Raw genomic sequence first — 22,536 nt, 5'->3', positions numbered from 1 at the left:
CTTCTTGTGTTTTGTTTTCTTTCAAAATTGCGGCCGAGATTTGAGGGATTGACAGGGTGTTGTGACCCCCGGTCAGTTCCCCCCAAGGTCTCCCAAGCGGTTACTCTAAAACATCTTTATTACACAATCGCGGGACCCGTCTACACTTAAGCACTACACTCTGTACCGCCATGCTGTATTCCGTCTTTTCTTGCCTGCTTCCGCCGCTTGTCCTACTATCCTCTGCTTCATTTATGTCCTCTTCGTGAGGAGCACTGCCGATCGGGAGCGGTTGCGACGGTGTCCGCACAGCACAACAAAATACGCTATTACCAATTGATAAGCGACCGCTCTTTTAATGCTAACGATTACGATTGTAAAGTGCGCCTGTACACAATCTTGCCGCCTCAAGCTTGCCTTAAAAAAAGTTCAATGCTAAGCGTAATTGTTTCGTCCACCACAAACTGCCCTTGCCCCGGTCCCTGCCAAACAGTTCTTGACCGCTAAAACAAATAAATACACTTTGTACTTCCTCCGTCGGGAGAGAAACCGTAAATCACAAACAAAACCGAAATCGATGGACTGCGAACGAATCTCTACTAGTTTTGTGCGCCGTTGTAGCGTATCCCTTCATGCAAGCCTGCTACTCGATGTGCAGTGCCACCTGGCCATTTGAGCACCCGTGGCCATCCCGCTCGACACCCCAGTTACGCTGCAGCTCCTGTAAATGACGGTAGGCACGCTGCGATATGTTCAAAGTCGGCACCACCTCCTGCAGACCGGCCTCGTTCAGGAAGCTTAACCCGCACAGACCAAAGTACGTGTGGAAGGGATCGGTGTACGCCTGGGGCCACTTGGAAAACCCGCCGACAGTGGTGTCCTGCGTCGAGAGCACGTAATCGCGATTATCCTTGAAGTTTGTCAACTCGAACGCCCCGAGAATCTTCAGCGTCGCGCCGATCCAGAACGCATAGCAGGTGTCGACCGGTTTGTTCGGTCGGCCCTGGAATCCATCCTCCTGACGAAACACCAGCCACCGGATGATTCGTTCCCGCACTTCGTCGGTGAGGAGGTGCAGCTGACCACTCAGTTCGAGCGCCGCAATGGCACAGAATGTTGTGCCTCCGTGGGACTCCATTTCGTAGTGCTGACTGATGCCGTAATCGTAGCGCTGAAAACGAATTCTCAATCATGGCTCGAACGAGAACGGAAACCGTAAAACACTTACAATGCTATTCATAATGTACTCGGCCATCTTCTGCCGGTCCACCTGTCCCCAGTCGTTGAGCATTGCGCAGATGGCGGCCGCACAGTAGACGAACCGCATGTCGTGCTCACTGCCCTCGATCGTGGCACTGAAGCTACCATCGTCCCGCTGGACGGCCGCCACCCCTTCGATGATGGCCCGCCGGTTGAGCCGCGACAGATCGTCACCAAGCGCTACGAGGACGGCAATGCCAGTGTACGTGATAGCCAGATGACCCCAGCGGTACTGCTGGAGCCCGTTGTGAACGGTGCTGCCGGGGAGCACATCGAACGTGCTCGATCCCTGAATGCCGCCGGCTGGCCGGTCACCCGGTCCCGGAACCACCTGCAACTTGTAGATCCAATTGATAATGTCTTGCTGAAAGCTGTCCGTGAGCAGATCGAGCGAGTTGAGTACATCCAGTCCGCTGACTGCAAAGAAGGCAATAGTGACCCTGTGCGAAAGATACCACAAAATGTGAATGAAATGTGTGTTGAAACAACGAAGCAAACGGAAAATCGAACCTGGTTGAGTCGTGCGAGGCAAGTCGCTCCGGCAGGATGTGTAGGAAGCGTTTGAAGTACTTGGCATGCTTTTGAAATTCCACATCATCGTCCTCGACGTTGCTGGCCATCTCACCACCCAGAAGTGCACCCAGTTTTCTAACGTTCGCGCCTCTAACGACAATCGATCGGAAGGTCAACCGGTAAGCAACAGAAAGGCCCAAAGAAACAAACGGTAATTTTAACAATCACTGCCCTCCGGAGACGGTGTTCAAGGATTTTCGAGGATGATTCAACACAAAGCGAAAGGAACTAGGAGATGGTTCCGGGTCAGCTACGGGGGAAGGTCAGCACTGCGGCACTGAAAGTGAGAACATCGCTCGCGAACAGTCGTAGCGGATTGCTGTAAATGTACCCCGGTAGTGGACCGATGTGTAGCCGCCGCAGGCCGATTAAGATAAAACGATGACCAAACTCCAACCGAACCTTCGAGTCATTTCACTGCGCGTATTTCGATGGTGGGGTCGTCAACAAACTGAAGGTGCCCACCGCATCTGACGTAAGAGATTGTAAACAAACCGGAAGATTTGAAGAAGATAGTAAAAAACTTCCAATTTATCAGATTATAAATCATTTTCGCATTCTGCATCAACTGTTACTTCACCGGAAACGTTAAATGTACAAAATAATCAATTGTTGGTACCCAAAACAATAGTTTTCATGTAAAATTGCGCAACATCCCTGCAGAAACGTAGACCCTTCATTCTGACAGTTCTGACAACAGTGAGAACTGTCAAAACATGGTGCCGGTTGTTTCATAATATTGGGCCGCAAATACAAAATCGAGAAACAATAGTTTATTTTATCAAACAATTCGAACCCGTGCACATAAAACGGCCACAAAATGCGCCTCACGGGTGTGCTGCAAAAGGTTGGCGAGTGGTCGAAAAAGTTTGCCAACTTTCCAGATTCCTACGTTAAACGTTCCATGGAGCAGGTAAATAAACGCAACCTAAACATCCGAGCGACCGAACTTATTTGTCTCTTATCCGTCGCCCGTTGGACAGGTTTACTGGAAAACACCCCGCGGAAAGCCCCAGTATCTACCGCGCACTGTTGAGCGGAAAAAGTTTCGCTTCACCACCAACCGCCCATGGTCGGGACAGTTCCGGCAACAGAATATGCCGGGCACCATCCGGAAGAAGGTGTTCCTTGAACCGATCGCCCAGTGGAGCTTTTTCCGGGGCGATCGAGTGGAGGTGCTGGTGGGCAGAGATAAAGGTAAACAGGGCATCGTGAGCCAGGTGATACAGGAACGCAACTGGGTCATCGTCAGTGGTCTTAACTGTCACCTGCGGAAGGTTGCGGACGAAAAGGAGTATCCGGGCATCATGATCCGTTCCGAGAGCCCACTGCTGGTGACGAACCAAGTGCAGCTGGTGGATCCATCGGATCTTCAGGCGACACCGATCGAGTGGCGCTACACGGAGGACGGAGAGCAGGTGCGGGTTTCGGTGCGAACTGGACGCATCATTCCGGTGCCGAAAGCCAACGAAGAAACGCACGACTACAAAACGAAGGGAACCTATATCGAGCGCGACAAGGACACGACGGCGGACGTCGTGAAGGAGATCACCTTCCAGCCGGCCCTCTGTACGTTCGAGATGGACATAATGCGGGAACAGGGCATCGAGGAGGATCGTGTTCCGTACAAAACTTATTGGTATTGAGCGTGTGTGAATGTGTTGTGTTAATATAGGATCGTAGAAGGAACACCTTAATGTTGGGGCATACTTTATTTCACCATCTTTTAACCTGAAATAGTGCAAATGAGTCTAGCGCTTTGTTTCACGAGATTTTCTCTGGCTGCCTTTGGATGCTGGGGGTTTTTGGGCTATGGGTTGGAATCGTTGTTGTAGCCAATAGAGCGCCAAAAGAAGCAACACCAATGGGACAACCACCAAATCATAATTGTAGTACGCAAACCAGCTCAGATCCACTGCTCGTGACTTTAGGTGCGGTGCTCCGCCGTGCCGAGCCACGTACTCGATCCAGAAGATCGACTCGTCCATCGGATCGACAAGCGTGTCCGTGAACAGGGTGCTAACTTTCTTTGCCTGCTCGTAGTATCGCTTGTCCTCGATCAGTGCTCGAATGTTGCCTCCGAACGTGTCCTCCGTGATGGAGTTGAAGTCCATCTTTCGCGCAAACCCGGCCCTTATCGCTCGATCCGCGTTTCGTTGCTGATCGCCAAAGAATGGTATGAACAGTGTCGGAACGCCATGGTGCATCGTCTCGAACGTTCCAAACTGACCGCCGTGTGAGATGAACAGGCGCACGTTCTTCTCCGCCAGGATGTCGTTCTGCGGAGCCCACTTGCGTATCAGCACGTTCGATGGCACGTCCTTCAGCAAGCCATCGATTTCAAACTTCCAGATGATGCGCTGCGGTAGGCTGGCAAACACTCTCAGGATCGTTTCACGCTTCTCTTCCGACATAACCGAACTCTGCATGTACGCACCGAGCGAAAAGTAGATGACTCCATGCGCCCCCGCTCCGTCGATGAACGCACGCAACTCTGGATCCAGGGGCCGTGCCGGGCGTATGTGCGCTCCACCGATGTCGACCAGTCCGCGAATCGAGGGCCGAGGGCGACTCAGAATCGGATGGCTATTGACCAGTATAAGGGAGATCGATCGTTCCAGGTCTGCCACGCTGGGCAGCGTGCCACTGCCCGCTATGGAACTGAAGGCTTGCGCCGCCAACTGATCCTGTTCCGGGAGATAGTAGTGCTGGCGACAGAATGCATCGTACATCGAGACGATGACGTTGTACACACGCTCCTGATAGGTCATATCGTCTTCGTACGAAAAAACCATGTGAGGCACGAAAGATAGTGGCGTCCGTAGGCCCATGATGCGGTCGAAAAAGTCCGAATAGCCGTACGTGCTAATGGTGACGATCGGAGCACCATATTGGTGGGCGAACATAAGCCAACTTTCTTGAAAGAACTGCTCTGCGAGGATCAGGTCGAAGGTGAGATCACGCCGGCTGATAAACTGGCGGACGGGTTCCGATTCGAGCCCGTGGCGGCTCGTGTTGATACCAAGGTCCCAGTACATGGCGAGTTTGGTGAAATCGCTCGATTGGCTCGCCTCAAACAGACTCTCGACCGGGACTGGCGGGTGGAACGATGTGAAGGTGAGGTCTCAGGTGAATACTCCGCAGCCATAACGTTTACTTACACGTCTTCCGAATCGGATACGGTGGATCGATAACCACTTCATTGTAGAGCGATGGCAACGGTTCCCCGAACGGGAATGCCGTAATGGCCGTTACTTCGTGTCCTCGTTCCGACAGTGCACGAATGAAATGCTTCATCATCAGCCAGTGGCTCGGGCCGGGAAACGGGGCAAGAAACAGAATCTTGTGCCCATCGCTGACCGTGACCAGTGCGAAGAACAGGATGAACGCTGCTCCGCACAAAACCGAATGTAGTCGCATCTTTGATGCGATCGTAAGCACAACTGACCCCATCCGAGCGCGATTTCCTGGATGCCCTGGATGGTCAACCGTTATCAATTGGTCAGCAAACGCTCGCGATAAGGCACGTTTTTTAGTGACCCGATGACAATGGAATATTTTTCGAATAAAGTGCGTTAGTATGATTACGAAATTGGCACACAGAGTCACTGATAAACTTAGGTTCAATGGACCTGACTGGTTTCTATGCAGCTATTTATTTAAAATTAGCATATTTTGTTATTTAACATTAAAAAATGTCCAAAGGAGAAGTTGTTTACAAGAGCAATTCTAGCGATCGACTCATCATCACTGGCTTTAAGGCTACTCCTGATCTATATCATCTGTTTGATCCATCCAATGTAGGACGATATTCTCGAGTACACTCCCAGCTGCTGGTCGGCAAGGCCCGAACTTATAATGCCCACCAGGTACTGGGTCGACGAGTTATCGGCATTGTTTAGTCGGTACCACACGAGAGGATCGCCTGATATAGCTCCCATCGGACTTCCGTTGATGTCCGTGCACAGTTCGTTTGGAAACAGATCACGTGCGTCATGCTCCTGAAGCACCGCTCGACAGTCCACGTTATACTTGGGATAACTTTCCACAAAAACGGACTCGCCGTCAGCTGCGGAAAGAACAAGGAACTCAATTCAACACGGTAGCAACAGCAACACCTCATCATCGATTTGATTTTGCTCCGTACCTACGACCATGCGGAACAGCAAAAGCGGTGTGTGCGTTTCGTTTTGGTACAGACAGATCGGGTACTTCCGGGCAGTGGGAACAATGTCTCTCTCCAGACGCACCAAGCCGATATCGTTTTGCAGACTTGTCGCATCGTAGCCAGGATGGATGATCACTTCTTTGATGCGCACGACTCGGGGCTGGTACCAGGTTACGTTAGGGTTCCCTTCCGCCACGTTTGCCATTGTCGGAAGGGCTTTTCCCCTGGTCAGACAGTACGCCGACGACAGGACGGCACTACGCGTGATCAGCGTACCGGAGCAATCCCATTTCGTCTCACCGTTAGCCTCCCATCCTAAGTACACCTATAAATAAAAATTTATAGATACCGATTTAGCTTACAAATTCGCCGTAAAATGTTACCAACTCCATACCGTATGGTAGAAGTGATCAACTAGATCTCGTTGATACATCGTGTATCCCTCGTGGAACTGTTTGTAGCGATTCTCGCAGTCGTCCAACTCTCGAGCACCGGGGTTGGTTGCGTTCCGAATATTGTCGTACGGACAGCACACTATCTCTCCACCGTGGCAAAACTTTACATTTCGTTTCGATTCAATGTCGTACCGTATCTTTGGACATTGGTCTATGTTGACACACAGTCCAGCGATTCCATCCGTTCCCACGCAGGATTCCGATTCGCTGAGATCTGCGTTCAGGAAATGAATGCCCTCTCCATCGTCGCGATAGTTGGGCAAGAGCACTGAATTCAGCCACTGTAAGTGCTCACCAAGCCGAGTTGCCAGTGCCGCCCGCCCGAAGCCACAGTCCTTTCCGAGTAGGTTTAGCCCGTAGATGTGCTCAAAATGGCGACCTAAACGCCAAATCCTGCGTCTCAATGGTGCACCGAATAGCATCTCACATGAATCGGGTACGAGGAATGGTTTGTTACCGAAGCACAGATGTTCCTGCGCTAGGCCGCGACTTAAACCAGTCAGGTACTCCTCAGGAACTGAACAGTTGGCCGCCTCCAGAATGTTTGCCCTCGGGGACAACTGCACGATCGTTGGATCTGTCGCATGGTGGTGAAATGAAGGGAACTAGTTCAGATGGCTAGAGCGGTAGATGCGTTGCTTACCCAGCTTAGTTATGGGCGTTAAACCCCTATGAAACTCGTTCAAATCGTTCCTTCCCTGGCCAGTGACGTAGAACTGAGGATCGGGAAGCTCGTTTGCACTCCAGATACAGGCTGGTACAAAATTAGAGGAAAATTTTAACCGGTCCTTCAGTTTCAAGATTGCGATATCATTGTAGAAAGAGTTGGGCCTGTAAGCGGGATGCCAGCGAGCCTTCACGATATCGTTTCTCCTTTCTCCCTGGTGAACAACGTGTGAGGGTTGAGTTCTGGAAGGTAACGTAAAGAAGAAGTTATTCTGCACAATAATCTGTAGTTCCGCTGCAAACCTGTTCGCAATCGCGCACCGAGCCAACGTAACGACAGTGTCCTCGTCGATCACAACGCCATAACAGTTGCTCGGACCCTTGCCAGATCGTGGCCAATGTATGGATACGGTTTGGCTCGAGTCTAAGATGTTCATGTGCGCCTTACTGGAGTCGAGCCCTTCAAAACCGTTCGATTTACTGAGCACCACATCGTCCTCGTACTCTCGCAAATGGACGTAACGAAAGGCACAGGCGTACGGTTTGAAGCTCCACTCTGTAATCGAGAACCCATTTGAAGTAACTCCAAAAGTGCTTCCTTGCTGATACCCGGTTCTTCCGTAATACCTTGTACATTCTCTCCACGTTTCGCTAGCTCCGAACTAATCCACGGGATGTACGGGGCCACCTTCATGTACACTCCGGGTATCGATTGACCGCACACACCACCGAACGAGGTAACCCCCACTACGAACGGGGTCATTTTGGCGTTGTGTAGCAGTTTCATTTGCAACGGTCCACCCGAGTCACCCTACAGGGCCCGACCATTGATTCGTCACTAAGAGCGCAAGATTGGCTTTCGGGAAGGACTTACCGGACAGGTGTCCATTTTCACATCGCCAGCGCACAGCTGATAGTTCTGTAAGCCCTGCTTCAATCCTCGGTCACCAACGCGATAGTACCTGTCACATTCGGCCTTTTTCACTAACCCGAGTGACACCTTGAGTAGAATCGGAGTGGACTTTTGACCTGCGAGCGGTGAGTTGGTTAGTCGGGCTTTTTTTAGTCACAAGGTCATCACCTACCGAATCCTGTTGCTCCCCAACCGGTGGCTTCCATCGACGGGAAAGGAATCTCTTCATCGTCCCACAGACAGGCCGGCGCCACCGTATCATGCAGTCTGCAGGCGGTTTGGGTCGACAACAAAACAAATGTTTTATTCATGAACATCTCACAAACTGCAGCCGGTTCTTTATGAGCCATTTTATGAGCCACCTTCATACTCACCTGACATTCCTCTCCAACCTCAACAGTGCCAGATCGTGATAGCGCGTGCTGAACCGGTGTTCCGGGTGGCGCACAATTTCGACAATCTTCAGCTGCTGCGCATACTGGTCGTCCGTGTCGTTGTACAGATTAATATCCCCAAGGCGAACCACATCGGGCGGCACGTTGCTAATGAAATAAACGGACGTAACGTAACGGCCCACCAACACACTCGTAGTCGGGCTGAACTTACTCATCGTCCTCTACACAGTGAGCCGCCGTGAGGACGTAGTTCTCCCAGATTAGCGATCCTCCGCAGCTCCACGCGATGGACGCATTTGACTTCGTCCATCCAATTGCGGCCATGTGGGCGAACTCACGCAAATAGGCTGGTCTCCCGAAGGCAGGCTTCGGTTCTGGACCTTCACCCCACTTGTAATATCGCATATGACAATCTATGGAGCACAGGCAACAAACAAACTGCGGTCAGCTGAAAGGACACATCGCTCGACCATCCTACCATCGATCGATTCGCGGATGTTGGGCATGAATGCTTCGGCAAAGCTCTCTCGCAACCCGGATGAGACAGCATCCAGTGACCCGTGGCCTACAAAGGTGGGAACAGGATTTATTCGTCACTCGCACCACAAATAATCTCTCTTTGGCCCACTGTACTTACATAATCCCGTGAGATAAACAACTACAATTAGCACCAACGATAGCGGCGATCCGTCTGTGGCCATGCTTCGACCACTGCTCGATGCGCAATGAAGCGTCGTTTCGCTAGCGGGTCACAGACACGCCTCACAGACCGGAAACCGGTTTGATCGTTACTGGCCGACCGGTGGACCGAGTGTTCTTTTGGGAAATCCCTTGACATATGCAAGGCCGTGTGTAGTATTTTACTGCCACCAATCTCGCCGATAACCATTTCGACCTGTTGCAAATCCTCCGCGTCCGCAGAAGCGAATCCTTATCGGCAATAGCAGATTGTATACATGACCCATGACCCATGGTATTCGAATAAAAATACATGCCGTATGTGGGTCGCCGCATAGCATTTTGAGCGAACAAAGAGGCTTGGTCAATAACTCTAATTTGACCAATTTCGTTAGATTTGTTTTTTTTTTAAATTTTACATTTATATGCGCTTTGTTAAACTGTAGAAAAACCGCAGCAAACCATGACAACTTTGCACAGTTATATTGCATCTAGTACCTTCGAATCATAGTCGCCATCGTGATATTCAGATCGAAATCAGGATCAAAACAGTCGCAAGATGTCAGCTTCTCGAACGAAAATGGCCCCACTGTCGAGCGAAGAACTCTCGGTTCTGTGCGTTTGGCTGCACCAGTTTCATTTATCGAAATCAATCAAACACTTTACCCGCGACATGTCGGATGGTGGTACGTGCGTAGGAAACCATTTGTGAGTCCATTAATATTGTTTCGTTCGTTTTCGCAGTTCTTGTGGCAGAGATTCTGAAGTGCCTGTTTCCCAAGCTGGTGGATTTGCACAACTACTCGAAGTGTAATTCCACAGCCAACAAGCTGAGCAACTGGCAAACGTTGAACCGCAAGGTACTGCGACGTCTGAACATATATCTTGACGACGCAATGATCATGGATCTCGTCAGCGGAAGCAACGGCATCATGGAGATACTGCTAAACGAACTGATGGTCCGAACCACTCGGACATATGCGTAGTGGTAGATAAGTAGTCGGTGCAGAAATCGCTGTTGAGCTCCCATCAAAGAATGCATTGAAAACTACACTTTCTTTCGAGCATTTCCGTTGCAAAATCCATTCATTGACGGTTTTTAGTTTATTTTAAATTTCCTTAACGGGTCTCTCTTTGGCGTTGGTTTCGGTGGCTTCGCTAAGACGGTACCCAGCACCAAGTAGAATACGGCCGCCACCAGAAGAAAGACAAGCAAGAAGAAGCCCACAACATCTAGCACTAGATACTGCGCCCAGGACAGTTCGATGGCCCGTGTTTTCAGGTGCTTCGCCCCCCGGTGTCGTATGACGTACTCGATCCAGTGCATCGCTTCCTGCATTGGTGGCACAATGTTGTCACGGAACAGCTCCGACGCTCGTTTGGCCTGCTTCATAAACGCCGGGTTCGTGAGCAGCTCGTTGAGCCGCGATCCGAGCGTTATGACGTTCAGCTCGGAAAAGTTTATCGTGAGCGCGTATCCGGCCTTTTCCGCTTTCAGCGCGTTCCGATGCTGGTCACCGTAGAACGGAATGTACAGCATCGGCACACCGCGGAAGAGGCCTTCCTGGCTACCGAACATACCGCCGTGCGTGATGAACAGTACCACGTTCGGGTGCGCCAGGATATCGCTCTGCGGTAGCCACTTGCGCACCATCACGTTCTTGGGCAGGTGGGCGACGTCCTCGTCTTCGTACTTCCACAGCACCCGCTGCTTCAGATTGCGGAACACCTCCAGGAATGCTTTCATTTTGTCCTTCGGCATATCGACACTCTTCATGTACGAGCCGAGACTGAAGAAGACGACGCCGTCGCGGGCTCCATCGAGAAACTTGCCGATATCTTCCGGCAGCTCTTTGGCCGGTTTGATGTGGGCTCCCGCCACGTTCACCAGGCCCGGTATCGTTGGCCGCGGTGGGGACGTTGAAGTGTGGCTGTTGACCAGTATGACCGAGATGGACTTTTCTAGATCCCGTATCGAAGGCATCAGCTCGGGCCCTGCCGGGAGAAAGAGATATTTCAGATGCACCGTCATCGGCTATTAAACGGCTTCATTACCTTCAATCTTGGCGAAGTGCTTTTGTGCCAATCGGTTCTGCTGTGGGATGTAGTAGACATTGCGCAGCACGAGATCGGCCAGCGAGATCATACAGTTGTAGCAACGCTGCGCGAACGTCATGTCGTCAGTCAGCAACAGCACCGGGTGTGGAACGAAGGACCAGGGTGTGACGAGTCCCATCGCTTGGTCCATGTGATTGGCATGTCCTAATGTGCCTGAAAAAGGGGTACATTAATGAAACGCTTCCCGCAGACCACGGCAATCAGCCCCAGCTTGCGCTTACATAGCGTCACAGTGGGCGCCCGATATTTGTGGGCAAACATGAGGAATGCTTCCTGGTAGAACTGCTCCGACACGATCACATCGAAGTCGGTGTCGTCCTGCTCGATGAACTGCTGTACATTTGCATTCTCGAGCGCATACTGCGTCGTCGAGAGGCCCACCCTCCAGTAAAGGAACAGGTTGCTTAGGTCGCTGTTGTACTTTGAATCGTATATGTCCGACACGGGAACTGCAAAGGAAGCAAAATCAACGGGATTAGACGGTGCCGCTTTCGCCTTCCAACCTTCACTCACAGTAGTACGGTATGTCGTATGGTGGTTCAATCAAAATTTCGGTGTAGTTGGGATGGGGCTCTTTGGCACCGAAGTTGGTGATGGCCGTCACCTCGTGGCCGCGCGCCAGCAGTTCCCGGACGAAGTGGTCTATCCAGAGCCAGTGGCTGGGCGCCGGGAACGGAACGAGGAACAGCACCTTGGCGCTCTCGGTGCGCGGGAAGGCGGTAAATGCAAATACGCCAGCGACGAAACACGACACTACGGTGAAATGCTGCGGCGGCAGAGATAGGGGCGGATATGCATAAATCGACGGGCGTAATCAACCTTTCCGTTCGGGGAGGGATTTATTTGAAATTTTGTTTCCGATTGCGTCACACAAAACGCAGCGTCGGAAGAGCTGAAGCGAACCTCATTGGCAAGAAATGTTCTGCAAAAATGCTGTCGACATTCGAACGTGAAGCTTACTAAAGGTCGGCGCCATGCTTATCAGCCAGCCCATAAATGGAACGAGCTGTCGATTTTAGTGCTCTGGCCAAAGTGAATATGTGCTGAATGACTCTCAACACCAGCAGGGAAGCGAGAATAATTACTTTAACCAGCGTGTAAAATTGGAAAATAATGAGAATCCAGTAATAAATAAAAATAAACACAGTCAGTTACCCAAATTACGTAACTGCCTTTCAAAGTTCCAACTACAGTATTTAAATATTTAAACTAAGAAAAGCTCGATGATTACATTTTGAATTCGGTTTTTCCTGTTTTCAGTGATATTTTCTGATGTAAGTAACGTAAGTATGCGAATCACTAATTGTTCGTTCGCCACACGTATTGTAGACCTGCAAGAAACTTAGCTTCAATCAAACACTGGTCCACCTGCTGCTGGTTCGCCAAAACCGACGAGCAGAGAAATCGGATTTTCCATTGGACAAAGTGCCAAGCCACGTTCCACCGTTGGCACCGTGGTTCATCTTGTGGACTAATGGCTTTTCGTCGTGCACTTTAATTGAACACGGTGGTCTCTATTGATAGTTGTTTACACTTCACGGTGGAACAGAAATTCCTGGTCCACTGGAGAAGATTCAGGTGACCCACTTTTCACCTTAAATTTGAACTATTTCGGCTACAGTGAGATAATCCATAGACGAAATAAAATCAGAAGGTTGCAGGGAAGACGGTCGCAGTTCAACACGCGCCACGGTTAAGCTCTCTGGCGGAGTTTTTTTTTTGCATCACCATCGACCGTCGGGTTGCACCGACAAGCGCCGGCGAAGGAAACAAATAGATATACCGGCATCCATAATCAAAACAAAATCCGTTCGCGACGCGCCAAGACCACGGCGGGGGTCTAAAAATATGCTTAATGTTTACGCGAGAGCGGCAGAATCGAACCGAGCAGAATGCTGGCTGGCTGGTGGCCGGCGTCGTCACCACTGCCTGAACTTGGCACTTGGAAAGTGGCGTCCTATTTATAGGGGGGGACCATTTTAAAGCGCCTGCCGTTCCACTCGCACAATAATCTACACTTAATTGCCGAACTCAGGTTTTCGCCGAACCGAACGCCTCTCGGCTGACCTCTTTCTTGCCCAGAGCTGCCATTCTTATCGACCGACCACCTTCGGCCGCGTTATCTTGGCGACAGATAACCCGATTCCTGCGCCAGAACTGCAATCGAGACCCGCATAGGTCACACACTCGCTAAAGTCACAGCGCACTTGCTTACCATGTTGTTAGTTGGCGTTGGTGTCCACTGCACAATTGATGGCTTACCATCAACCCGTTATCGTCCCTGCGCACGAGAGGAGGCCTCTAGAACCGATGCTGAACCGGTGGTCACTCAATCACCCCCAGAGAAAACTAATGTCACCCGCTTATGTAATGCACGTTCGTAGTGCACCTCGAAGGGTGCAACGCCATCACAGGCGCCGATTCTGGGCACTTCACGCTACTTCCCGGGCACAGCTGTCCGCGGTCCTTGGCTTGCCGGACGAAATCGGCCCGAACCGAACCGCTTTGCTTTGCTTCTGTGGCTCGAACTGGCGGACGGACGATGGTTGACTGATCAGAGCTTGGACGCTGATCGGTGGCGATCTCAGCGAATCCGATTCGCCGAACTGTCTGCCTGTCGGCTCGACAGCGGTGTATAAATATCCACCCGAAAGCGCACCGGCCCCTCTTTCGCACCTCGAGTTACACGTGTGTCGTGTGCGGACAACGGACGAGGAAGCGATCCTCCCCGGCCACCGGAACAGCCCGAAACCTACTCGCTAGATGGCTGCAGCGCTACTGAGAGTGCGGCGAGTTGACTGAGATGCAGCTGTCGCTCGGGCGAAGTGTTCTGGCGTTAAGCCGGCCCCGAAGCTGGCCAGAGGACGGGCTGGGTACGCGGTGCGCAAGCTCTTTCTACTCCCCGGTGTCCCCGACGAATGGCTGGTTGCTGATAAATCACGCGCCGGTCAACGGTTGATAGCCGTTGCGCTGTAATCGCGGGCGAACGGTTCAAACGTATCGACGATAAGTAGTGTCGTCTCGTGTCGGTAGAATACATTTATCAATGCCGCAAAAATGTAGGTTAACAAAACAGTCACTGGGTTTTGGGAAGTTTCGGCTGTAGAAAGATTGGGTAATCCAACAAATGATTTTTTGATTAACATAGCCAAGAAACTCCTCTTGAAGGTTAAGGTGAATGTTTACAGCAAGTACACTACAGTAAATATGCTTTTTTTCCGCCAATCAACTAAGTGCTAAACGCCTGAAAGCATGCAATGAGCTAATGATCGCATTCACAGCCCGGGACTTATGTTCACCTGGTACTTAAAGTCGGCAGCGTTTAAAATCGGGTACAATACGCCTGTGAAAAACCCAAATTTCGAAATTTATTGATAAATATTCAACATGACAAACAAATATTTTCGAGATTTTGAACAAAAAATTATGAATCTAGTGCGAGTGTATACCTCGCAGTGTATCGAATAAAATGATCAAATTAGAAATATTATATCGAGAAACAGGATCTTGAACCTGCCAGTTTCGATCCTGTTTCCAGTCTTTTTGGTGGGAATGTATACACCTTTCAGTTTTAATTGACTTTAACTTTATCCGAGCGCCCGGAAACGAACAACCCGGCCAGGTAGCTTAGCAGCCTCTTCACCATCCATACAACCATGCCCAGCACCACCAGCATGGCCGTCAGTAGATCCAGCAACAGGTACTTGTACCACGGCAATTGCACCGCGGCCGATTTCAGATGCCGAGCGCCACGGTGCCGCACAACGTACTCGATCCAGAACAAGGCCGCCTCGAGCGGATCGGTCGGGTTATCGCGGAAGATGGCCGACAGCTGGTCCGCGTTGCGCTGGAACGTGGGATCCCCGGTGATCCGTTCGATCTTCGACTGAAGCTCCGAGACCGTGACATTGATAATGCGCAGCGTGAGCCCGAGGCCGGCCTGCTCGAACTTGAGCGCGTTGCTGTGCTGATCGCCATAGAACGGCACGAACAGCATCGGGCGGGCCCAGTAGATGGCTTCCTGCGTCCCGAAGAGGCCACCGTGCGATAGGAACAGCCGCACGTTCGGGTGGGCCAGCACATCGTTCTGGGGCAGCCACTTCTGGAGCAGCACGTTCGGCGGCAGGTTCGCTGGCGCCGTCTCTGCTTCCCATTTCCACAGGAATCGAACGTGCGGTAGGTTGCGGAAAACGGTCAGAAACACTTGAAGCGTTTCCTCCGGCATGCCGGAGCTGCGCATAAACGTACCGAAGTTAATGTACACCACACCACGCGTGGCTCCGTCGAGGAAGGTCTGTCGGATCGAAACATGGGGTGGTCTGTTAAATTTGGAACATACACCGAGTCGAGTGTCTCATTCTCTCTCTCTCTCTGTACCTTAACCGTAACCGGGAGCGTCTTCGGTTTCCGGATGTGCAGCCCGGCGATATCGATCATTCCGTCCATGCGTGGCCTCGGCCGGGACGAGATGATATGGTTGTTCACCAGCACCACACTGACGTTCCGTTCCAGATCTTCAAGCGAGGGCAGTGAACCACTACCGGCAGCCTGCAAGTGGCCAAGGTGCTTCTCAGCCAACGCTGTGTGGGCCGGGAGATAGTAGAACTTCCGGCGGAACGCACCCCAAGCCGACAGCATCACGTTGTAGGTGCGCTCCGTAACCGTCATCTGGTCACCGTACTGAAGCATGAAGTGTGGCACGAAGGACCACGGTGTTATCAGCCCGAACGCCCGGTCTATATAGTCTGCGTGGCCGAGAGTGTCTGCAACAAAGAGGGCACAAGAATTATCTTTCTCCGTACAGTGGCCACCTCCACCGATCTTACTGATAGTCACGATCGGCACTCGGTACTGGTGCGCCAGCATCAGGAAGCTCTCCTGGGCAAACTGCTCGGCAATTAGCAGATCGAAGTGCAAACCCTTCGTTTGCAGGAACTTTTGCACGTTCGGACTTTCAAACGCATGCTCGGTCGTCTCGAGGCCCAGCTTCCACAGGATGGACATCTTGAAGAACGGATCGCTGAACGATTGCGACCTAAAGAATACCTCCATCGGTAGCCCTTTCGACTCGAAGTCGTAGATCGGATCGATCAACACCTCGCGGTAGCGAAGGCCGCCCTCGCCGCCCTCGGTCCGATTCGCGTCGACCCCTCGCAGCCGGTAGTTGGTGATGGCCGTCACGGTGTGACCTCGTTGCAGCAGCTCGCCGATGATGTGCTCGAACATCAGCCAGTGACTCACGCCCGGGAAAACCGACACAAGCAGTATGTTGGCCGCCTCGCCGTTCCGCGCCGGAAGAAGAATAAGCAGGAGAAGCAGCCCGGTCCACTTCTGAAAGTAGCACCAAGCGACGGCGATGGGTTATTTTGCCTCAACGCTTCTTTAGACGACAATAAAAATCGACGTATTGCTTACCATTGCGCGTATTGGCTGGCCGCGTAAGAATGTTTAGATGTTTACGGAATTTCCAATCGGGACGCAGCGGATCGGGAATGAAAATCGATCTCCACCACCAGGCAATCAGCTGAGCCAGGAGAGAGTGGTAGAGAGACGGTGGCCCAAAAGTATGCTCACAACCCGCAGCAGCACCTGACCTATGCTGCGTGATGCTGCGAACCGATCGTAAAGGCGAATCACCAGCCACTAGCACTAGCCGAAGTGGTTGCCACTGCGATCACCGGACGCATCGCGATCGCGCTCTAGCTGCTGCAGCTGTGTGAGTGTGTGTTTGTTTGCTCTCGAATGACGGGGCGAAAGATAAACGATCATGATGATGATGATGATAGGTTATTTACGTTCTGAAGCCACCGGCAACGGGTTGGATTGGCCCGAATGGCTGGTGCTACAGCTACGCCGAGCACTGTAGCTCTTTGTGGTCGACTCGTCGCAACGTAAGGGCGGTGAGGGAAATCAGCAGATAGAGAGCGATAAAGATAGATTGTAAAGGAAGGACCAGCGAAAAGGAGAAGCGATAGAGAATGTAACGATGCCGTGGTGCACTGCATCCCGTTGTCTTAATAAGGGCCTTTACAAAACTCTTCGCGAAGTGAAACCTATCTAACTTCACGGAAAACCTTTTTGTGTTATGAAGCCAACTTGTAAGCATGCAATAAATGTTCAGTCAGAGGTTTACGATACAAGTTTTGTGTCTATATCATTAACATACCTTCCAATAGTATGGTACAACTTGGTTTTTTACAAAATGTATTGAAAACCTGTAAATAAATGATATGAGCGGTATGAATTTAAAATGAATTATAACCTTACTTTTGCAAATATAATGCTTTTATGAAACTGTTGTTCACTAAGTTTCGAGCTTTGATAATAAAATCTCAATTTTATGTTTTGAAATACACTTTATTTTTTAGTATGGTCTCCCTGAACATCAATAAACTTATTCCAACAAGATTCCAATTTATGAATTATATCCCTGAAGTGAGAATGTGGAAGGGCTTCTACTAAATCTCTTTCAGTCACATGACGATTTTCCAATACGATATCCTGTACTATTCCTACGACTTTCGAACGTCCTTGGCGTGGATCCTCTTTAAGGCTTGTACGACCCTTCTTTTTACTGTATTAGTTCAAGGCGAAGAGTCCGAGTGTAGAGTCCGAACATTCGTTCGTAATTTCCCTTTGCTTTTAAACCTTCCAAAAATAAAAATTCAGTCGCTGCACGATACTTGATTTTTCCATTGTAAAAAATACTATGACACGTCGATACTAAATTGCTTGTAAACAAAAAATAATAATTTCACTGATGATGGAATGATTTAAATGAACTTCAAACTGGTTAGCATCAGCTCCCTCTATTATTGAAGCTCAAAACTTATTGAACCGCATGGTAAATGGTGATTGTTAAAAGTAAATAAAGACAGTTGAAAAAAAAGTAAGTAAGAAAAGTGATCTAAAGTATTTTCTCAAATACGCCAGAGAACTTACAATCAATTCTTTCGTGTATTTTCGGCACCCTTATTTCTCAGACACAGGACACAAAAAGAAACTATCGCAATGCGTAGAACAATTGAATGAACGTTAATTGAATCTAAACACTATTAAATACCCAATTGATCTGAGCGGTAAACTGAAACGTTTATATTTTCCAATCAAAATATACTGATAAGCACTAACCATTTCCGACTAAATACCGGGAGCTCCTGCGCGTTGACGATCCTTGCTTGCACTTGATAACATGGTTAAGATGTTGCGATAGGACGCGTCCTGGAAGCACCGATAGCCTTAACGATGCCGCTGCTGACTCCGCCACGGAGCACGTTAATGAAGCGCGCGATAATCCAATTGCAGTTTGCGTGTTGTTGCGTGCCCTCTATTTGGGTGGTTGGGAAAACCGGAACATTGTCAACACGCGGGAAGCGGGAACCGCCAGAATGTCGCTCCCTTCCCTTGCACAAAAAGAAAACCACCGTATCCGAAGCATTTCGCCTCCTTCCGACGACGCGCGGTCACGTTCTAACGCATGTTCGCCCCGAATCGCCCCATCAACAACGAAAAAAAAGCAACGGAAAACCGCCCGCACAATTCTCGGGCGCACGACGATCGTGGCGTGCGCGGCCCGCACGCGGCCATCAGTTGCGACGAAATTCTCGAACGGAGCGCACGCCATCTGTCTGGTCCCGGGGTCCGGTGTTACGGTGCCGAAAAGTGGTGAGCAGGACGAGGAGTGCTTGTGAGAAGTGAATGTCGTGAAAGGCGCTGCGGTCGCTGATCCTCCAAGAAGACCTCACAAACCGCAACACGCGAGACGCAGAAAAAGACGATTTCGCACGCGGATTACGCGGACCATCTCCCGCTCGGAGCGGAGCATAAATCCAATCAACAGCGGATTGACTGTGTGCGTTCGTGTGTGCGTGTGTGGTGAAGGTGTCTGGCGCAACGAATTTGAATGAATTGGGCAAGATGCGTGGAAAATCGTGCCAAGCCGAGGAACGGTTCGCCCGTCAGGGGTCCTCCGGCCGGCGAAGAAAATATAAACAGACGCCCTCTCTCTCCCGGTCCGAAGACGTCACGGCCAAAACGATGGCCCGGCCGACGGGTCCGGTGCAAGGGGGAACGAATTTTCCTTTCGAGAGCGGTCGATCAACACGGTCGAGAGTTCGGAATCGCACGCACGATCCCCCGTGGCAGCGCGGGAGCGTCGGAGCGAGTGGGATGATCCCAGGAGTGAGATGATCCTGCCGTGCGTGGTGCTTAAAAATTAAGTGGAAAAACGCCACCGGTGCGGCACCGCATGGCCGCGCACCCGTGTGTGTGTGTGTGATTTGAAAAGGGGAATTTATTTTTGTCACCGTCACTGTCGCCTTTTAGCGGCCGCCGTTGCCGCCGCCGCCACCGCTGCCGCATCGCTTTTTCCCGCTTTTCCGCACCGACGGGGAACGTCCCGAAAACCGGGCGCGTTCATTTGTGCCTGAGACGGACCACGGTGCGGTTGTTTGTGGTGCCCGCGATCGTGCCGCGCCGCAGTGGAAGTGATTCACGATCTCTGCCTGTGCTATCTGCTATTCGTTTTGTGAAAAGCGGGAAAATCCCGTACCAGGCGCCGATATCGTATCACGGTTGATGATGAGGTCTGTTGCGAAATTGACGTCTCTCGAGTGCGTGAAGTGAGTGTTGAGTGTGTGAAAATTTTCGAGCACCCCGCTCAGTGATCCATGGCCCGGTGATGGATGTGAAGATTCCGCCGAAAATTGGCAAGAAAATCCGGAAAAAGTCCATTCCACGTCCACTCGACTTGGCACCCGACGATGTCCGCGGATCCCCGGTTCCGTGGTGTGGCGGTTCTGTGTGCGCGTGACTCACGCACGGCACTGGTGATTCACTGGTGCGGTGACAATCACGACGTTTTCCGAGAACCACCCGAGGCGCACGGCGACGGTGAAGATCGCGTTAAGTGTGCGCCCGGTTTGTTGTGATAGCCGCCATTGCCATTGCGTGACAGTGTTTTATAAACCCCGGCACACCGCGGCTTCGGTCTGCGCCGGGCAATAAGTCATGCCCGCGGTCGTTGTGAATTTGGTGAAAACACTAGCCCTCTGGACCAGAGGAACCTGGCCCAGGCCCAGTCGGGAGGGAAGGCGTGTATTTATAGCCCTCACACTGCGCGCTCCGTAGCGTGGCGGAGAGTCGCCGAAGTCTTCGAGAAGGGCCCTTAGCTCCTGGAACATTATCTGCTGGTGGATCTTTGTCGGTGCCGCGTTCTGCCATTCCGGAGTCCAATCATACACGATCCGGCACCGGATGTGTGCAGAATGTTCGCAGTGTGTCGGAGGACATTCACCGGGCACAGCGTAGCGTTATGATGCGTCGGCTGAAGACTCTAAATCTGTCCGCCGCTCGTTTGCGGCGGGACTTCCACTGCAGAAGTCTTGGCCTTTTTTCGTGTCGTTTTTCAAGACCCACTACGCTGGGATGTTGCTCTCTCGGTGGTGCTGGTGCTACCACCACAGGAAGCCGTATGTCTCGTCAATCGTCAACCGTAACGCGCGCCGTTATGCCGTGACGGGGCGCCCGTGACGTTCTCGATCTCTGCTTTCGTGAACGTGATGCAATTATTTCGGAAATTCGTTTTCCGGCTCATGTTTTGTTTGCCCACAAACGATGCACACACACACGCGAGCGTGCGTCCGGAGAACTCGAAGGTACCTCTCTCGGCGGCCCAGACCTGGCGTCTCGATCCCCACACCCAATCCACGGCATCCACAGAAACAGGGATCGCCCTCAAAGAACCATAGCGCAGTTCTTCGTCGGCCATGCGGAACGCGGACACACGGACTCCGCCGGCAGTAGTGGAGCTACCGTGCCAGCCTAGCCGCGCCCAACCGCGGGCAGATATCGGTTTTCCGTCGTAGCGCTGCGTCGTTCGGCGCACTGCAATTTATTTGATCGACCTCCGTGCGAGACGGCGACGTCGGGTTAAAAGTGGATTAATTACTTTGCTCACCCACATCCGCCAGAGTACTGTCCGCGTTTGGGCCACGGGGGGCGTTTAGCGGGCGCTCTACTTCGAGCACGCAGCAGCTCAGAAGTGATCAGTGGCCGGCGAACACTGACTCACCATCGTTAGATTGGAAATTGATGATTGCAATTTTACAGATCGCGAGGATCAGCTCCGTCGGAGTGTCGGATCGTGGTAAGCGATCGCGTGAACGCGAAGTCTCTACGAAGAGTCTCCCTGCCAGATGATGATGGCCTCTTGGAAGAATCTCCAAAACGTGCCATCATTAATTAATGAAACAACCCCATAAGCCGCGCGGCCAGTCATCCGGAACCGCTGCGTTAGAGTTCCAGGGACCGTGCGTTGCTCCGCTGCACTTTCGGTTTTCGGCTGCTGCTGCTGTCTGGGGTCTGCCCCATAAGTCATTCTTTTATTGTCGTCAGCTAATCTCGCTGCATTTCGGGGACCGGTAATTTATGTCACTCTCGACCGAACCGACCTGAAACTGAGCACATGCCCATGTTCCCGGCTCTATAACGTCGGTTCGGGTGAACAAGGGGAAGATAGTTCGAATACCTCGACTACCGCGGCGCTAAAGACACAATTTTCGCCATCATCGCGGGTCTTCACGCGGAAGCAAATATTTATGGCTTCACCGTTCTACGCATATGTGTGTTCGCGAGGGGGAAATTTATGAGATCTAAGCCCTGCGTTTTCCCCCATTGGGGACGGGGAAGTCTAGACAACGAAGCGAAGGTACCCCTTAGCGGGTGCGATTGATACTTTGTGTGACGAGCCACGGTGTCCGGGCCACGGTGATGCCTTGTGCGGTGTTGTTTTCCAGGTTTTCCCCACCGGCAACGACACGGTTGGTCATTAATTTTTCCCTAACTCTTTCACTAAAACATCCAACACCGAAAGTGGCCACCGTTCGTCCTTCTTGTTCGCTTGATGTCTTAAGTTGTCGCTCACCGACCGACCGACCGACCGACGGCACGACGCGAGGTTTCACTTTCCGTCACCCATAAAGCAGCTAATTAACGTGGGATCGCCGGTGGGGGGGTGCTTAAATATAGAAGGAAACCACCGCCAGCTCCAAGCTTAGTTTTGGATCGCCCGAATGTGTGCGGCTAGAGCGCGCTTCAGCGAATCAAAAACTTCACAAACTCTACAACACACCGCGGCCCAAACAGCTTTGAAGTAGCTCCACCCAATTCGCGCGTTCGCGTTGGCCAAGGATAATTAAGGACTATAATTGTCGTCTGCTGGTGCTCGCCGTGCACACCGTGGACGTGACAGGTTGTGACGGATTGATGGGGCGCGATGGATGTTGCCGTGCCGTGTCGGTGGCCCGCGGCCGTCTTCAAGGCGACCAAAGT

At 51.5% G+C, this 22,536-nt stretch overlaps 7 protein-coding genes across 7 annotated transcripts; 2 read left to right on the top strand and 5 right to left on the bottom strand.

The window, feature by feature from the left end:
* Window positions 1–140: 140 nt before the first annotated feature.
* Window positions 141–2,202, bottom strand: LOC128272032 (geranylgeranyl transferase type-1 subunit beta). The gene is made up of 3 exons (XM_053009743.1): window positions 1,750–2,202; window positions 1,208–1,679; window positions 141–1,150 (listed from the first exon to the last, which is right to left on the bottom strand). The coding sequence occupies exons 1-3, from the start codon at window positions 1,857–1,859 to the stop codon at window positions 623–625; spliced, it is 1,110 nt and encodes a 369-aa protein (XP_052865703.1). The 5' UTR covers window positions 1,860–2,202; the 3' UTR covers window positions 141–622.
* Window positions 2,203–2,541: 339 nt separating this feature from the next.
* Window positions 2,542–3,503, top strand: LOC128274635 (probable 39S ribosomal protein L24, mitochondrial). The gene is made up of 2 exons (XM_053012891.1): window positions 2,542–2,725; window positions 2,796–3,503. The coding sequence occupies exons 1-2, from the start codon at window positions 2,633–2,635 to the stop codon at window positions 3,456–3,458; spliced, it is 756 nt and encodes a 251-aa protein (XP_052868851.1). The 5' UTR covers window positions 2,542–2,632; the 3' UTR covers window positions 3,459–3,503.
* Window positions 3,497–5,238, bottom strand: LOC128272703 (UDP-glucosyltransferase 2-like). The gene is made up of 2 exons (XM_053010567.1): window positions 4,974–5,238; window positions 3,497–4,906 (listed from the first exon to the last, which is right to left on the bottom strand). Exons 1-2 carry the CDS (start codon window positions 5,230–5,232, stop codon window positions 3,564–3,566), a joined length of 1,602 nt encoding a protein of 533 aa, XP_052866527.1. The 5' UTR covers window positions 5,233–5,238; the 3' UTR covers window positions 3,497–3,563.
* Window positions 5,239–5,454: 216 nt separating this feature from the next.
* LOC128272702 (uncharacterized) lies at window positions 5,455–9,126 on the bottom strand. Its single transcript, XM_053010566.1, has 12 exons — window positions 9,047–9,126; window positions 8,888–8,974; window positions 8,621–8,822; window positions 8,389–8,556; window positions 8,187–8,281; window positions 7,976–8,130; window positions 7,729–7,912; window positions 7,405–7,657; window positions 7,079–7,344; window positions 6,375–7,012; window positions 5,960–6,305; window positions 5,455–5,881 (listed from the first exon to the last, which is right to left on the bottom strand). Exons 1-12 carry the CDS (start codon window positions 9,108–9,110, stop codon window positions 5,586–5,588), a joined length of 2,754 nt encoding a protein of 917 aa, XP_052866526.1. The 5' UTR covers window positions 9,111–9,126; the 3' UTR covers window positions 5,455–5,585.
* A 541-nt stretch (window positions 9,127–9,667) lies between these two features.
* Window positions 9,668–10,073, top strand: LOC128270892 (sperm flagellar protein 1-like). Its single transcript, XM_053008318.1, has 2 exons — window positions 9,668–9,773; window positions 9,832–10,073. Exons 1-2 carry the CDS (start codon window positions 9,668–9,670, stop codon window positions 10,071–10,073), a joined length of 348 nt encoding a protein of 115 aa, XP_052864278.1.
* Window positions 10,074–10,185: 112 nt separating this feature from the next.
* On the bottom strand, window positions 10,186–13,927 carry LOC128270303 (UDP-glycosyltransferase UGT5-like). Its single transcript, XM_053007704.1, has 5 exons — window positions 13,421–13,927; window positions 11,719–11,971; window positions 11,427–11,654; window positions 11,143–11,358; window positions 10,186–11,082 (listed from the first exon to the last, which is right to left on the bottom strand). Exons 1-5 carry the CDS (start codon window positions 13,421–13,423, stop codon window positions 10,187–10,189), a joined length of 1,596 nt encoding a protein of 531 aa, XP_052863664.1. The 5' UTR covers window positions 13,424–13,927; the 3' UTR covers window position 10,186.
* Window positions 13,928–14,673: 746 nt separating this feature from the next.
* On the bottom strand, window positions 14,674–20,387 carry LOC128270891 (UDP-glycosyltransferase UGT5-like). The gene is made up of 4 exons (XM_053008317.1): window positions 20,319–20,387; window positions 16,032–16,536; window positions 15,583–15,968; window positions 14,674–15,499 (listed from the first exon to the last, which is right to left on the bottom strand). Exons 1-4 carry the CDS (start codon window positions 20,385–20,387, stop codon window positions 14,777–14,779), a joined length of 1,683 nt encoding a protein of 560 aa, XP_052864277.1. The 3' UTR covers window positions 14,674–14,776.
* Between the last annotated feature and the right edge of the window lie 2,149 nt (window positions 20,388–22,536).

This window comes from Anopheles cruzii, chromosome 3 (genome assembly GCF_943734635.1).
Source record: "Anopheles cruzii chromosome 3, idAnoCruzAS_RS32_06, whole genome shotgun sequence".
Classification (NCBI taxonomy): Eukaryota; Metazoa; Arthropoda; class Insecta; order Diptera; family Culicidae; genus Anopheles; species Anopheles cruzii.
Note: the sequence above shows the minus strand (reverse complement) of the source record. Positions and strands in the feature narration are given on the sequence as shown.

Excerpts from the sequence above, each read along its gene's own strand:
- LOC128270891 (XM_053008317.1), bottom strand. The coding sequence starts at position 20,387 with ATGTTCCAGGAGCTAAGGGCCCTTCTCGAAGACTTCGGCGACTCTCCG. Across the intron at positions 16,537-20,318 it reads CACGCTACGGAGCGCGCAGT|AAGTGGACCGGGCTGCTTCT; the intron begins GTGAGGGCTATA and ends TGCTACTTTCAG. Across the intron at positions 15,500-15,582 it reads CGCTCCCGGTTACGGTTAAG|ACCTTCCTCGACGGAGCCAC; the intron begins GTACAGAGAGAG and ends TCGATCCGACAG.
- LOC128272703 (XM_053010567.1), bottom strand. The coding sequence starts at position 5,232 with ATGCGACTACATTCGGTTTTGTGCGGAGCAGCGTTCATCCTGTTCTTC. Across the intron at positions 4,907-4,973 it reads GTATCCGATTCGGAAGACGT|TCCCGGTCGAGAGTCTGTTT; the intron begins GTAAGTAAACGT and ends TCCACCCGCCAG.
- LOC128270892 (XM_053008318.1), top strand. The coding sequence starts at position 9,668 with ATGGCCCCACTGTCGAGCGAAGAACTCTCGGTTCTGTGCGTTTGGCTG. Across the intron at positions 9,774-9,831 it reads CCGCGACATGTCGGATGGTG|TTCTTGTGGCAGAGATTCTG; the intron begins GTACGTGCGTAG and ends TCGTTTTCGCAG.
- LOC128274635 (XM_053012891.1), top strand. The coding sequence starts at position 2,633 with ATGCGCCTCACGGGTGTGCTGCAAAAGGTTGGCGAGTGGTCGAAAAAG. Across the intron at positions 2,726-2,795 it reads TTAAACGTTCCATGGAGCAG|GTTTACTGGAAAACACCCCG; the intron begins GTAAATAAACGC and ends CCCGTTGGACAG.
- LOC128272032 (XM_053009743.1), bottom strand. The coding sequence starts at position 1,859 with ATGGCCAGCAACGTCGAGGACGATGATGTGGAATTTCAAAAGCATGCC. Across the intron at positions 1,680-1,749 it reads GCCTCGCACGACTCAACCAG|GGTCACTATTGCCTTCTTTG; the intron begins GTTCGATTTTCC and ends TCTTTCGCACAG. Across the intron at positions 1,151-1,207 it reads AGTACATTATGAATAGCATT|CGCTACGATTACGGCATCAG; the intron begins GTAAGTGTTTTA and ends ATTCGTTTTCAG.
- LOC128270303 (XM_053007704.1), bottom strand. Across the intron at positions 11,359-11,426 it reads GGCGCCCACTGTGACGCTAT|GCACATTAGGACATGCCAAT; the intron begins GTAAGCGCAAGC and ends CCCCTTTTTCAG. Across the intron at positions 11,083-11,142 it reads GCACTTCGCCAAGATTGAAG|GGCCCGAGCTGATGCCTTCG; the intron begins GTAATGAAGCCG and ends TTCTCCCGGCAG.
- LOC128272702 (XM_053010566.1), bottom strand. The coding sequence starts at position 9,110 with ATGGCCACAGACGGATCGCCGCTATCGTTGGTGCTAATTGTAGTTGTT. Across the intron at positions 8,823-8,887 it reads CATCCGCGAATCGATCGATG|ATTGTCATATGCGATATTAC; the intron begins GTAGGATGGTCG and ends TGTGCTCCATAG. Across the intron at positions 6,306-6,374 it reads TTGATCACTTCTACCATACG|GTGTACTTAGGATGGGAGGC; the intron begins GTATGGAGTTGG and ends TTTTATTTATAG.